The sequence below is a fragment of the Myotis myotis genome, unplaced genomic scaffold (genome assembly GCF_014108235.1).
Source record: "Myotis myotis isolate mMyoMyo1 unplaced genomic scaffold, mMyoMyo1.p scaffold_m19_p_15, whole genome shotgun sequence".
NCBI classification, from domain to species: domain Eukaryota; kingdom Metazoa; phylum Chordata; class Mammalia; order Chiroptera; family Vespertilionidae; genus Myotis; species Myotis myotis.
Window position 1 is genome coordinate 15,847,865 of NW_023416319.1, and position 14,442 is coordinate 15,862,306.

A 14,442-nucleotide genomic window follows, 5' to 3' on the forward strand; every position below is an offset into this window, starting at 1 on the left:
AATAAATATAAGTAGAAGATCTAATATCTTCTTTTTTCCCCAGTAGAGTCTTCTGCATTCCCTGGTGCAGTTAGTCTTCTTTGGAGACTATTGTCCTAGATCATTAATGGGTGAGGGTAGCCCAGGCAGAGTTATTTTTAACAAGTTTCCTAGGTGATTTAAAGCATTCTTTCTTCTCACAGTTACTTATGAAATAAAGGCAAAGAAGAGATTTAGCAATAGACCATAAATCATTCAGAAATTTTGGCCACAAAGCTGGGGTTCAGATGGAAAGGCAATACTTATTTTCAGAAATGATTAAAATTTACCCCAAAACACCATCATGGTAATGATCTACCATACTATTATATTTTCAGTTTTCTCTTCATAGTGATCTTTTTGAAATTTGAATTCGATTATTTCATTTCTTCAAAATCTGATAATTTATTCTTGCTTGCAGGATAAAGTCCATGCTCCCGTAGCAAGCAAAATCTTCATGATTTTGACCTCTGTTAACCTTTTTTGCTTCATAGCTTTTATTGCTCCTTCCCTCCACCCCTGTTCCTCTAGAAAACCTAGTTTTGCTAAAATAAACAGAAAAGCACAACCAAAGAAAACTCAGCTTCAGCCTTAATAAATGTTTTATCATTCATTATAAACCTTGTCCTTGCTTGGTTATTCTGCCTGGGTTGCCTTTCTTGCTTTGTTCTGGAAAGCTTCTATTCATTGTTTAAGATTCAGCTCACACATCTCTTCTGATCTCTAAACAATTGATGCTCTGTCCTTCATGAGATTTTATAGCATTTATTGACATGCTATAATTATTTGCTTTGTAAATCCTACTCCTGCTAGGCTGAATTTCTCAAGGGTTGAGATTCTAAGTTAAAACAGAAGTTCTTTGAGGGCAGGTACTCACTCTTTTGTTCACTGCCACATCATAGTTTCTAGCATATAGTAGGCACTCAAGTATTTGTTGAATGAATCTATATTTATGTCTTTAGTATCTGGCATCTGGCAGGCTGAAATGAACCTTTGTCTATTAAATAAATTACAAATGAATGAATTATAAAGCTCAGAAATAAACTTATTTTATGGGGTTATAATTTGAAAAAAAGCTAATTTACTCAAATTTTGACTACATGGCATTGGTAATATCAAAAAACAGTAAGAAAGTCCACATATTTTTATGTAACCTCTCATTTCACTTAAGGTATAAAAAGGACTTGAATAATTTTATTATGACTTACTAGTAGTGACCCAGTGGACCCATGGATTCATGCACATAGAAAGGAAATTAATTAGAAGGTGGCCAGCAGGGTGGGACTGGGCGATATGGGCCAGACACGCCCTGGAGCCAACTTCCCACGGTCCCTTCCTGGCTTCTGTAGAGTGAGTGGGGTCCCTCTGGCAGGTGCGGTCCCTTGGCCTGGCCTGCAAGGATCAGGCCAAATCCATCTCTCAGACAGCCCCCGAGGGGTCCCGGAGTATGAGAGGGCACTCTGCAAAGTTGCTTTCATACAAAGTGTGGAACTCAAATGCAAGTGTGTAGTAAACCAGATTCGGGCTGACAGTGCCCCAGCAACAACATAACCTACGGCTGAAGGTGGAATCGCACGGCCCCACAAGGAATCAGGCTCCCTCCTCTCTGGTTTCGGGGTGTGTCCCCTGAGAACCGCCACTGCCAGGTCACTGCAGCTAGACAGCTACTGTGTTGAGCGTCTGCCCCCTGATGGTCAGTGTGCATCATAGTGACCAGTCGGATGGTTGGACAATTAGCAAACTAGCCTTTTATATAGAGAGATATTGGTACTTAAATGAGAAAATGTAGAAAGATAGCCAAATAATTTTGTTAAACTTAATTTTTTGTTGTTGTTTCAGTATTAATTGAGATATTGTTGTTTATTCCTCTCTTCAGGGTGTTTGTGAACCGAAGTTTAGCCATGGAGAAAATAAAGTGTTTTGGTTTTGATATGGATTATACACTTGCTGGTGAGTAGCACTTTTTGATTGTTTAAGATTGCTTTGGATTATCCACAGTAGGCAATTGAATAAACACTTATTGATTTAATCATATATTTAGCTGCTTCTGTTGAGATTTGTCAGTATTGGAATTATCAGATATCCTTGACATTTAATTTGGTACAGATAGGTAGACCACGTGCTAAGTTATTTTCGAGACCCTGGTAAGAAATGATATGGTGAAATAATACATTTTGTGTATATTTGGGCACTTTTGGCTTTTATTTTATTAAGCTTTTTATATCTCTCGCTCTACCACAAGGTAAATTTTTATCAGTTAAAAATTTTAATGTTATCTTTAAAACAAATGGAAAATGTGTTAATTTTTCATTGAAATGACTGCATACATACTATGTAAAGACTTTTAACAACTAGAGCTATTAGCTTTGTTCAATATCAAATAGACCTTAAACACTAGCACTGAGATATATTTGAAGTAATCAGTGCCTTAGTCAATAGCTGTAACATCTTTTCAGAACTTGCAAAGTTTTCATTAAAATATTTGCAGTCTGATACAAATATTAATGAAAATATGTAATTTAAGAAGTACTAGGGATGAGGGACTAAGTTGAGCAAGTGTGTACAGCTATAACACTCAGAAAAGAGTGTTTAGAAATTTTCTCTAAAATATATTGTTATTGAATACACAAAGCCTTTTAAATTGTATAAATTTACTTCAGGAAAAATTTTTATATAACAGTATTAGAAAACCGACTGGTTTCAAATTTTAAAAATCTCAATTTGATGTTCAATTTAGGCTACAAATATATATAATATTAATGTACAAAAATGAATAGATGCAATTTATAGGTACTTGCCACATAGATGTGGCCATGATATTTACCAAACAAGTTATGTATTAAAAACATACACTGAATTACATGAATTTCTTTCATCCATACCTCTTACTTATGTGGTTTCCTGTTACCTTAAAGTTGTTTTTGCAACATTTTGATTTTCCTAATTGGACACAGGCACTTTTGGGAGCACTTGTCAGAAAGCAGGTGGAAGCACTGTACTTTTTCAGTGTAGATTTTGCTGTCCAAATCAGGAGAAAATCCTACAATCTCTCTTCTTCCTAGAATTAGCTCTTCAGGGGAAGGAATGGCAAGGTAGCTGAAAGATATTATCTAGGCAGAAATAGAAGTTACTGGGGTCAAAAAATGACAAACTTTCCTCCTCTTCGTTATTAAGACATTCTTTTTTATTTTTTTTAAATGTATTTCTTTATTGATTTCAGAGAGGAAGGGAGAGGGAGATAGAGCTAGAAACATCAATGATGAAAGAGAATCATTGATCAGCTGCTTCCTGCATGCCCCCCTACTGGGGATCGAGCCCGCAACCCGGGCATGTACCCTTGGCCAGAATTGAACCTGGGTCCCTTTAGCCCGCAGGCCAACGCTCTATCTACTGAGCCAAACCGGCTAGGGCTGTTAAGATATTCTTATTGAAATAGTTCAGTAAGTATTTATTGAAAACCTGTAATGTGCCCGACATGTTTTGTTACTAAGCATTGAGATACTATATATCACAGAATTATGAAAAATTCTCTTATTTAGTGAAAAAGTCACTGAATCGTAGTCTTTACATTTTAAAAATACTTTGATTTCTTCTTTTTATTTGCTTTTTGTTGTTTTTTGTACCCCTGACTGAGCTACACTGGCCAGGCTGGCAAACAATATTTTGAGTGATACAGAGTTACCATTTACAGCAAGCATGTCAAACTCAAAGGCTAACATGGGCCTAATAAAGAAGGTTTATGTTTATGTGGGCTGTAAAAAAAACAAAAGCTTCAATTTTCATAGAAACAGGTTTATTTCGATAGAGACATGCTGAATACAAAGGGCTGACATAAATGAGTAATCATTAACATAAAATAATAGAACATTTTAATAAAATTTAATATTTTTTCTTGAACATTAACTTACCACTGAATAACTGAACAAATTAATAAGCATAACACAAATAAACCTATTTTTCTTGTTCTCTGAAAGTGAAATATTTTCCGTTGTGCATACCAAGCAAGTCAGTACAAGACTAATGACATTGCAGTCGGTTGCTAAAATATTCACTGCTAGTATTAGTGGAGAGAAATGGTGTGCCTGCGAGTAAGGCACATAAGGGAAATGAATGCAACACAATTATCGTAATCAGTCATTAGCGAACATTATCGTTCGTTATTAATAACTAGAGGCCCGATGCACGAAATTTGTGCAAGAGTAGGCCTTTGCAGCCCTGGCTGTCTTGGCCCTTGCAGCCAGCCCTGGCAGCTTCATCCAGAAGGTCATCTGGACGGTCGTTCTGCTGTTTGGCCTTCCGGTCTAATTAGCATAGTATGTTTTTATTATTACAGAATAGAGGCCCGGTGCACAAAAATTTGTGCACTCGGGGGGGAGGGGTTCCCTCAGCCCGGCCTGTGCCCTCTCGCAGTCTGGGACCCCTCGGGAGATAACGACCTGCTGGCTTAGGCCTGCTCCTGGAGGGCAGAGGGCAGGCCCAATCCCTAGGTGCAGCCCCTGGTCGGGCTCAGAGCGGGGGCCGATTGGGGAGTTGGGGCGCCGCCCCCTCTCATGCACAGAGTAGGGCGGATTGGGAGGTTGCGATGCCACCCTCAGTCACGCACAGAGCAGGGCCCATCAGGGGGTTGAGGAGCTCCCCCCTGTCACTCACAGAGTAGGGCTGATAGGGGAGTTGGGGCACCGCCCCCTGTCACACACAGAGCAGGGCGGATCGGGGTTGGGGCGCCGCCACTGTCACACTCAGGGCAGGGCCGATGGAGAGGTTATGGCTCTACCCCATCACACACAGAGCAGGGCCCGTGGGGTGGGGTTTGGGGCGCCACCCTCTATCACCCACAGAGCAGGGCTGATCAGGGGGCTGGGGCTCCGCCACTCTCACACTCAGGGCAGGGCCGATGGGGAGGTTATGGCTCTACCCCATCACACACAGAACAGGGCCAATCAGGGGGTTGGGGCGCTGCACCCTGTCACACACAGAGCTGCAGTGCGATCAGGGGGTTGGGGAGCTCCCCCCTATCAGGCACAGAGCAGGGCTGATCAGGGGGTGGGGCGCCTTTCCCTGTCACAAACAGAGCAGGGCGGATAGGGAGGTTGTGGCCCTGCCCCCTGTCACACACAGAGCCGCAGGGCGATCAGGGGGTTTGGGCGCTGCCCCCGTCACACTGATCCTGGTGCTGGGAGGCCTCGCAGCTCCGCTGATCCTGGTGCTGGGAGGCATATTACCCTTTTACTATATAGGATAGAGGCCTGGTGCACGGGTGGGTGCCGGCTGGTTTGCCCTGAAGGGTGTCCTGGATCAGGGTGGGGGTCCCCACTGGGGTGCCTGGCCAGTCTGGGTGAGGGGCTGAGGGCTGTTTTCAGGCTGGCGGGTGACTGAAGCTCCCAACTGCTCCTTTTTTTCTTTTTTTTTTTATTCTGGGGCTTTGAGGCTTGGCTCCAGCTCTGAGGCCTCCGCTGCTGAAAGCAGGTTTCTGACCTTTGTTTACCTTCTGTATTTGAAACAATGTTGCGATCCTGCTGGCTGAAGCCCACGGACTAAAGCAGGTTTCTGGGGTTTTGTTTAGCTTCTATATTTGTAACATAGTTGCTTAGAGTTGCAGCTCAGAGGCCGGCAGCGGCAGGCGGGGAACGTTGGAGTCCTCTGTCACTGAAGCAAGCAAGCCTCATGTTAGTTTCAAGCTGCCTGGCTGCCAGCCGTCATCTTGGCTGGCAGTTAATTTGCATATTGCCCTGTTTAGCCAATGGGAAGGGTAGCAGTCGTATGCTAATTACCATGTTTCTCTTTTATTAGATAGGATTATGTATAACAGGATATTGTAAAAACTAAGTTACAAAATTTTTATTAAAACGTTTCTTGCCAAAACCAGTTTGGCTCAGTGGATAGAGCGTCGGCCTGTGGACTGAAGGGTCCCAGGTTCGATTCTGGTCAAGGGCATGTACATGGCTTGCGGGCACATCCCCAGTAGGAGGTGTGCAGGAGGCAGCTGATCGATGTTTCTCTCTCATCGATGTTTCTGACTCTCTATCTCTCTCCCTTCCTCTCTGTAAAAAATCAATAAAATATATTAAATAAATAAATAAATAAAACGTTTCTTACATACTGTTATATTGGCTGGTCCACGAGTTTGACATGCTTGATTTACAGCATAGATGGATTACTAGTTTTCAGAGTTATGATATAGTGACATTGATAGTGAGCCTAGTGTTGATGCATCTGAAGTGTGTGGATAGACATCTCAAATGGCAGGCATGATTTGAATGGTGCATTTATTGAGAGAGGGTGCTTATTGGCTTAGGGCTTATTTTATACTGTAAACTGCCCAATTTTGTTCTGAGAAAACATCTGCATAGGGCTTTTCAAAGATTTCTTTCATTGTTTTCAATGTGTGAAATTATATGACTCTTATGGAAAGTGTGGGAGGTGGGACCTAATTTGGATATTAGCTATTGGATATAAGCTATTTTCATAAGGAAACAGCTCTGTTTTTGTTATTTTAGATAATGGCCACAGAAGACTTTCTTTGGGAGGGTGGTGGTATGATTTGATTTGGTTTTGATTACTCACTTATTTTGAGAATATTGTTCTCCATGTCATGGGGTTGATAGAATTGGCGGTGAGTAATCATTTAAAGCTTTGATTTGTCACTAATAAATAAGAGGGTGAGGCAAGCATACATACTTGTACTTAAAGGGTTTAAAACTGTATATGTAATAATTCTCAACTTGTAATTTTCTGAAAGTAAACTATATAGACCTTTGGTAGAATGAAGTTGGGAGGTTTTATTTTGTTTTGTTAAAAAAAAAATTGATGGGCTTACTTGTATTTTCTTTTTAATTTATGATTTTTAGTTACAGTGTTTAGTAACATAATCTATCCTAATGGGAACCTTATTATTGTCATCTCATCTGAATGCCACTTAATACCATAAACAGTTTTTCAGAGATGATCTCTTTATCATCAGCTATCTCTGTAAAGTGAGTTATGCATATTTTATGTTTTTAGTAGTTCATTTGTAAGATTTCTATGTAATTGACATTTTTATATAAAATTAAAAACAAAACAAAAATCTTGTCTATTGACATAAATTAATTTTTCCTGATTGTCTTGAACCTAAATAAATTTTAATCCTGAAATCTGCCTATAGGAGTAATGTAGTATTGGCATTTAGCTTCTTATCTGTGTAATACTGTAGATTGATGCTTTATTTTTCTAATGAGATCGTGTATACTAATTATGCTTTAGCCAGTTTGTCTACTAAATACAGCTGAGTTTATTCACGAAAGTCAGTATTTAGAATCTAGGTAATACTGAGTCTTGTATATTAGCTTTGCCACTGTCCAACGGTGGACTATGTTTTATATAAAAAGTACTTGGCAGGCCTATTTAGAATTCCTTTCTTATCCCAAATTACTTTAGCAACATTCTTTGCACATGATATATGTATATCAGTGTTTACAAAAAAAATTTCAAACCTTAAAGAAGGTTAAAAAAGGTTATTTGAGCCAGGGTTGAGGGCCAGATCTGGAAGCAAAATCTGAAAGAGTTGAGATAATGCTCTAGGGAATAAAAGTTTTGCAGTTCGGCCCTACCTGGTTTGGCTCAGTGAATAGAGTGTGGGCCTGGGAACTGAAGAGTCCCGGGTTTGACTCCGGTCAAGGACACATGCCCAGCTTGTGGGCTCGATCCCCAGTGGGGGACTTGCAGGAGGCAGCCGATCCATGATTCTCTCTCATCATGGATGTTTCTCTCTCTCTCTCCCTCTCCTTCCTCTCTGAAATCAAGAAAAATATATTAAAAAAAAAGCTTTGCAGTTCGTTTTATTTTATTTATTTTTTTGTTTTGTTTAAAAATGCCTAAGAGACTTTAAAAAGGCCCAAAGGCATCCAGGTTTAATTTAAGATCATCCTGAAGTGGTGTCTTTCGGTTTCTCCTTTTGTGAGGCATCAAATTCAGTCCTTGTTAATGAGACACCCTGATAATTCTCATTGGATTGTGGCAATTTCCTGTGACTCCCAGTATCTGTCATAAATGTCCAGCAGGTTATGAGCAATGAGAAATGTAATATCAGAAATTATCAGGAAACATCTGCAGATTCTGTTTGAATATCCTTTCTGCAAGACTCTTCACCAGCAGAAAGATTACCGCTTGCTTTATTGCGATACTTGCTTTATTTCAGTACTCTGAAACCAAACCTGCAATATCTCGGAGGTATGCCTGTACTATGTACAGATGTAAAAGTTGGTATGAGAAAAATATTGATTCATAAGAAATATGCTGTTGGAAGATAGCACTGTGGATATCCTGGACCACCAGAAAGATTAATATGTGGGTCCTAGAGCAAATTAAGTTTGAAACAACACTGGAGGCAAAAAATGGCAAAACTGAAGTTGGCCTAATTCAGGCACATCATGAGAAGGCAAGATTCTTTGGAAATGACAGTAATGCTGGGAAAAATAGAAGGCAGCAGGAAAAGAGGAAGACGAAATATGAGATAGATTGACTCCATAAAAGAAGCCATAGGCATGCATCGACAGCTGAGCAGGGCTGTTGAGTTCAGGGCTTTGTGGACATCATTCATTCATAGGGTCGCCAGGAGTTGGAGCAGACTCATCTGTGTGTAATACACACAGCATTATTAGTTGCAACCGTAAAATTACTAAAATGAATAATTTAAAAAATATCATGGACTGTTTTCAACCTAGATAAATTTGTTTTCAAAATAGTCCTAATGTAATAACTACTTTTGATTACCTCTTTTCTGCTTACATATTCTCAGACCTTAGACCAGCAGTTCTCAACCTGTGGGTCGAGACCCTTTTGGCGGTCGAACGACCCTTTCACAGGGGTCACCTAAGACCATCTGCATATCAAATATTTACATTACAATTCATAACAGTAGCAACATTACAGTTATGAAGTAGCAACAAAAATAATTTTATGGTTGGGTCACAACATGAGGAACTGTATTTAAAGGGCCAGAAGGTTGAGAACCACTCACTCACTGCCTTAGACCATAGTTTGGCTCAAATAGATTTTGGCTCAAATTGAGTCAGCAATTAAAAATTGGGAGATTACAAATAAAAATCTAGTTATCACACAGTTGACAACATATGGCTCTCATTCATTCAGGGAAGTCAGCTCTAGCTGTGTAGCTACTTCTCTGACCCTGAGATAGGTGTTTGGAACATATTATCTAAATCTGAATCTTGGAAAGTTTGTCTGGTAAACTTTATATAGTACCTTGAGATATTGACCATAAAAATGAATTGTCTGGATAAGCCTGAATAAATCATACATAGTTTTAAGAAAACTTCCTAAGCTAGGTTAATTGACCCCTTTTTCTATTCCTCAGTATCTCCTTAGTCACATTGTTATTGATGTTCTAAAATTTATTATAAATATCTAGTATATCTCTGTATTGCACTATGAGCTCTTTCAGGCCAATGACCATGAGTAATTTGTTGTTGTTGTTGTTGTTTTTTTTTTTTTAATTAAATCTTTATTGTTCAGATTATTACATTTGTTCCTCTTTTTTTCCCCCCCATAACTCCCCTCCTCCCAGTTCCCGCCCCACCCTCCGCCCTCACTCCCCACCCACTGTCCTCATCCATAGGTGCACGATTTTTGTCCAGTCTCTTCCCGCATCTCCCACACCCCTTTCCCCCCCAGGAATAGTCAGTCCATTCCCTTTCTATGTCCCTGATTCTATTATAATCAACAGTTCATTCTGTTCATCAGATTATTTATTCACTTGATTCTTAGATTCACTTGCTGATAGATGCATATTTGTTGTTCATAATTTGTATCTTTACCTTTTTCTTCCTCTTCCTCTTCTTAAAGGATACCTTTCAGCATTTCATATAATCCTGGTTTGGTGGTGATGAACTCCTTTAGCTTTTCCTTATCTGTGAAGCTCTTTATCTGACCTTCAATTCTGAATGATAGCTTTGCTGGATAAAGTAATCTTGGTTGTAGGTTCTTGGTATTCATCACTTTGAATATTTCTTGCCACTCCCTTCTGGCCTGCCAAGTTTCTGTTGAGAAATCAGCTGACAGTCGTATGGGTATTCCCTTGTAGGTAACTGAGTTTCTTTCTCTTGCTGTTTTCAAGATTCTCTCTTTATCTTTTGCTCTTGGCATTTTAATTATGATGTGTCTTGGTGTGGTCCTCTTTGGATTCCTTTTGTTTGGGGTTCTCCGCGCTTCTTGGACCTGTAAGTCCATTTCTTTCACCAGGTGGGGGAAGTTTTCTGTCATTATTTCTTCAAATAGGTTTTCAATATCTTGCTCTCTCTCATCTTCTGGCACCCCTATAATTCTGATGTTGGTACGCTTGAAGCTGTCCCAGAGGCTCCTTACACTATCCTCGCATTTTTGGATTCTTTTTTCATTTTGCTTTTCCGGTTGGGTGTTTTTTGCTTCCTCGCATTTCAAATCATTGACTTGATTCTTGCGCTCCTCTGGTCTGCTGTCAGGAGTCTGTATAATATTCGTTATTTCAGTCCGTGTATGCTTAATTTCTAGTTGGTTCCCCAATATAACATCGAGGGTCTCATTAGTTTTCTTGTAGATCTCATTAAGTTTATCGGCGGCTTCTAAACAGTTCTTGAGAGACCTTAAAAGTGTGGTTCTGAACTCTATATCTTCCATTGACAATTTTGTCCTGTTTCTTTGTCTCCGCATTTTGTTATGCTTCCTTGGTGCACCCCCTAGTGGTCTTTGTTCGCAGTCTTATAGTTAAATCTTGATTGTTGTAGCTAATTCCAGGGAGGGTTTGACCTCCAGGCCAAGTGGCTATGAGAATCAGCTGTGTCAGCAGTGAGAGAACTTCTGTCCTTGTTGTTGTTGTTGTTCTCAGAATCTAGTCTCTTAATATCTGCTGAGAATTGGTTCCAGGAATCCCCTTGGATACCAAAATCTGAGAATGCTCACATGCCTTATATAAAACTAGAGGCCCAGTGCACAAATTCGTGCACAGGTGGGGTCCAGCTGGCCAGCCCCCATGGGGGCAGATCAGAGGCCGGGCCAGCGGGGAGGAGGGGCCACGGGTGGTTGGCCAGCCGGTCCTGCCCCCAATCGGGCCGGTTGGCTGGCCGAAGTGGGCGTTATAGCAACCGGTCATTTCGGCATTCCAGTCGCTGGCTTTTTATATATATAGACTAGAGGCCCAATGTGTGAAATTCGTGCACTGAGGTGGCAGGCCCCTCAGCCCAGCCTGCGCCCTCTCGCAGTCTGGGAGCCCTCGGGGGATAGCTGGTAGGCGGATGTCCCTCTAGCAGTCCTGGACCCCTTGCTCCTTACCACCCGCCTGCTTGCTGCTCCTTACCACTCAGCTCGCTGCTCCTTAGCACTGCCACAGAGGCAGGAGAGGCTCCCACCACCGCCTCTGTACTCTACAGCCATGAGCCCGGCTTCTGGCTGAGTGGTGCTCCCCCTGTGGGAGTGCACTGACTACCAGGGGGAGCTCCTGCATTGAGCGTCTGCCCCTGGTGGTCAGTGTGCATCATAGCGACCGGTCGTTCTGGTCGTTGCACTGTAATGATTGCTTAGGCTTTTATTATATAGATGGCCTAGAGTTTTATATATTACCTGTATTTGCATAGCAGGGTATACCTACACATCACGTAATGCGTATGGATTCAGTGCCGGGAGCCGGTCCATCCTTGCTGTTTCAAGGGACCTGGCATATATGGCATACTGTTCTTAATATGTTTGCTCACCTTCTTGGCACTATGTGTTTTAACCAAGGTCACCTCTCTGAGAAAGGTTGTTTCCCCAGGTAGGGATTTTCCCCTGAAGTTAGGGAGGGAATAAAACCCCTTAACTAAGTGCCAGGCGGGTAATTAATCACTTTAATTACGAAAAATCATGCTTAAGCTACATAATCTTTACTCCCTGGAATGGAGATAAGAAACGCCCTAACCTTTGGAATAGAGATTGATAGGATTGGAATCAACTGGTATAAATACAGATGTAACAAGACAACAGGACACAGAACCTACACACAGAACCTACACACAGAACCTACACACAGAACCTACACAGAACCTAGAGACAGAAGAACTTCGCTGGAGAGAATATGGCAAAAGATCCTGGACAGAAGCTGGAGACAGAACCTAGAGACAGAACCTAGCGAGAGAACATGGCAAAAGATCCTCTGGACAGAAACTGGCCACAGAACCTAGAGACAGAACCTAGCGAGAGAACCTGGCTGAAGAACCTAGAGACAGAACCTGGCTACAGAACCTGGATAGAACATGGCAAGAGACCCTGACTAGAACCTGGTGACCGAACCTGGCTGGAGAACCTGGACAGAACCTAGCGAGGGAACATGGCTACAGAACCAGTCTGGAGAACCTAGTTGACAGAACCTGATGACAGAACCTGACTGGAGAACCTAGACAGAATCTGGACCCTGACAAGAGAACCCGACTATGATGATCACCTGAATGCTGCCTCTGTGTCGTTCCTTCTTCGCCGACTCTGTCCACACCTTTGGGGACCCTTGGACCTGCTGGGGTTGGACCCCAGCAATTCAGTGTAGTGCTCCATGAATGGGAAATTTAAGTTTACTTTTTGGAATTTTCTGGAACCATCACCTCCCCCTCATCCCCCCATGAATATTTTCTATTTATTTTCTGTTGAATAATATCTAAAACCCATGGATATGAGGGGCCAAATGTACCTAGTACACAGTAGGCATCCAAATGATTATTACATTTTGCTAAATTTAGTTACAGGTATCAGAGTGCGATGAACTGTTTTTATTTTAGGGGGAAAATTACATAGCTACATTAATTTTTTATTACAGTAAGCTCCTTTGATTACAGAGCATTTTTTTTTAAAAATATATTTTATTGATTTTTTTACAGAGAGGAAGGGAGAGAGATAGAGAGTCAGAAACATCGATGAGAGAGAAACATCGATCAGCCGCCTCCTGCACATCTCCCACTGGGGATGTGCTCGCAACCCAGGTACATGCCCTTGACCGGAATCGAACCCGGGACCCTTCCGTCCGCAGGCCGACACTCTATCCACTGAGCCAAACCGGTTTTGGCGATTACAGAGCATTTTTTAAAGTTATCTCAATAATTTTCAGTTTTGAAGAAAATACTTTATATACAAGTTCCTAGTAAGTGTATAGGTTCTTGAGAGAAATTTGAGTTAGGTGATTTTTTTTTTTTTCATTTTATTTTAAAATATTCATTCTCCTAATGCTCAGTAATTTTTAAGCAAGTACATCTTTTAATTACCATTTAATTTTGCTTTGTAATGAATTGTAATTGGCAGTCAGTCTTTCAAACTCCACTTGTTATTTACATATCTAGGCATTTGGGAGTTATTTTTATTTTATACTAGAGGCCTAGTACATGAAATTCGTGCACTGGTAGAGTCCCTAGTGGCTGGCAGCAGCCAGCTGGGTAATCCCTCCTTTCCCCCCCCCCCCCCCCCCCGGCTGGCCCTGCCCCCTGGTCGTACTCCTGAAAGGAATCCCAGTGGAGGGGGCAATTTGCATACTATGCTTTTATTATATAGGATTACTAAAAGTATTGTATAGTATCTAGTTGTTATATTTTAAGTAAATAAAAATTGAGATAGTTGTTAGAAATTTTCAACATCTTTTTTTAGATCATTGATCTCAGGTTAGTTATAAAAATTTTTATTATGTCTGTTCTTGTGCTAGGATCTTTAAATAATTTTGGAGAGTAGGAAAAGTCCAGTATCTGTTTCCATTGAGAATTGAAAAGATTTTATTTATAAGTTTCCTTAAAATATTCTAGTCTTAGAGAACCAACATTACATAGCCTAAATAACTAGAGAACATTGATGTTGATCACATTTACAGCATAAAAGCAAATAACTATTCTTGTGTGGTTGGGTTGGATTTTGTTTTTTATAGTAATTGGTGGTGGTGGTTTCTCCTAGTTGTAATATTTTTAGGACTTTTAGACATTATATTTAGTCATTTATTTCTGTTTAATACCATTTCTCATAAAAACCCAGAAGTTGGAGAAGTCTGATGGTGTGTTTAGCCTGAATTATCTCTAGGGCAAATGATTCTCTATATGGTTAAAGTAATACATATCTTAAAAACGTCAGTGTCTGTAAGGGTTCTTCATGTAACTTTGAGTCAGTTATTTTGCTAGACTGGGTAGTTTCTTTAACATTATGAAAGTGGAATAATATGACTGCACTTACAAGGGGAGATATCCACTGACAGAATAAAAATTTTAAAATTTCCCTTTTTCTACATTTAGACATCGGGTTAGGTTTTTAGCAACATGAAGTTGGTTCTTGTCTATATTATGATGGCAAATTTAGGTGTTGGAAGGATAGAAGAGTGGATAGTTAGGTATAGGTAGACTTAATTTAAATAGGTACTCAAAAACAACGTGAGACTGCTCTGGTTCATTCTTGTAATCT

General features: G+C 40.6%; 1 protein-coding gene across 10 annotated transcripts in view; it reads left to right on the top strand.

Annotated features, from left to right (window-relative positions):
- The window catches only part of NT5C2 (5'-nucleotidase, cytosolic II), an 88,100-nt gene that overhangs the window by 47,720 nt on the left and 25,938 nt on the right, over window positions 1-14,442 (top strand). For all 10 annotated transcript variants that reach the window (XM_036336118.1, XM_036336115.1, XM_036336119.1 and 7 more), the window contains one exon: window positions 1,895-1,968. In XM_036336118.1, coding sequence (XP_036192011.1) covers window positions 1,895-1,968 — 74 coding nt within the window. The remainder of the gene's footprint in view (window positions 1-1,894; window positions 1,969-14,442) is intronic.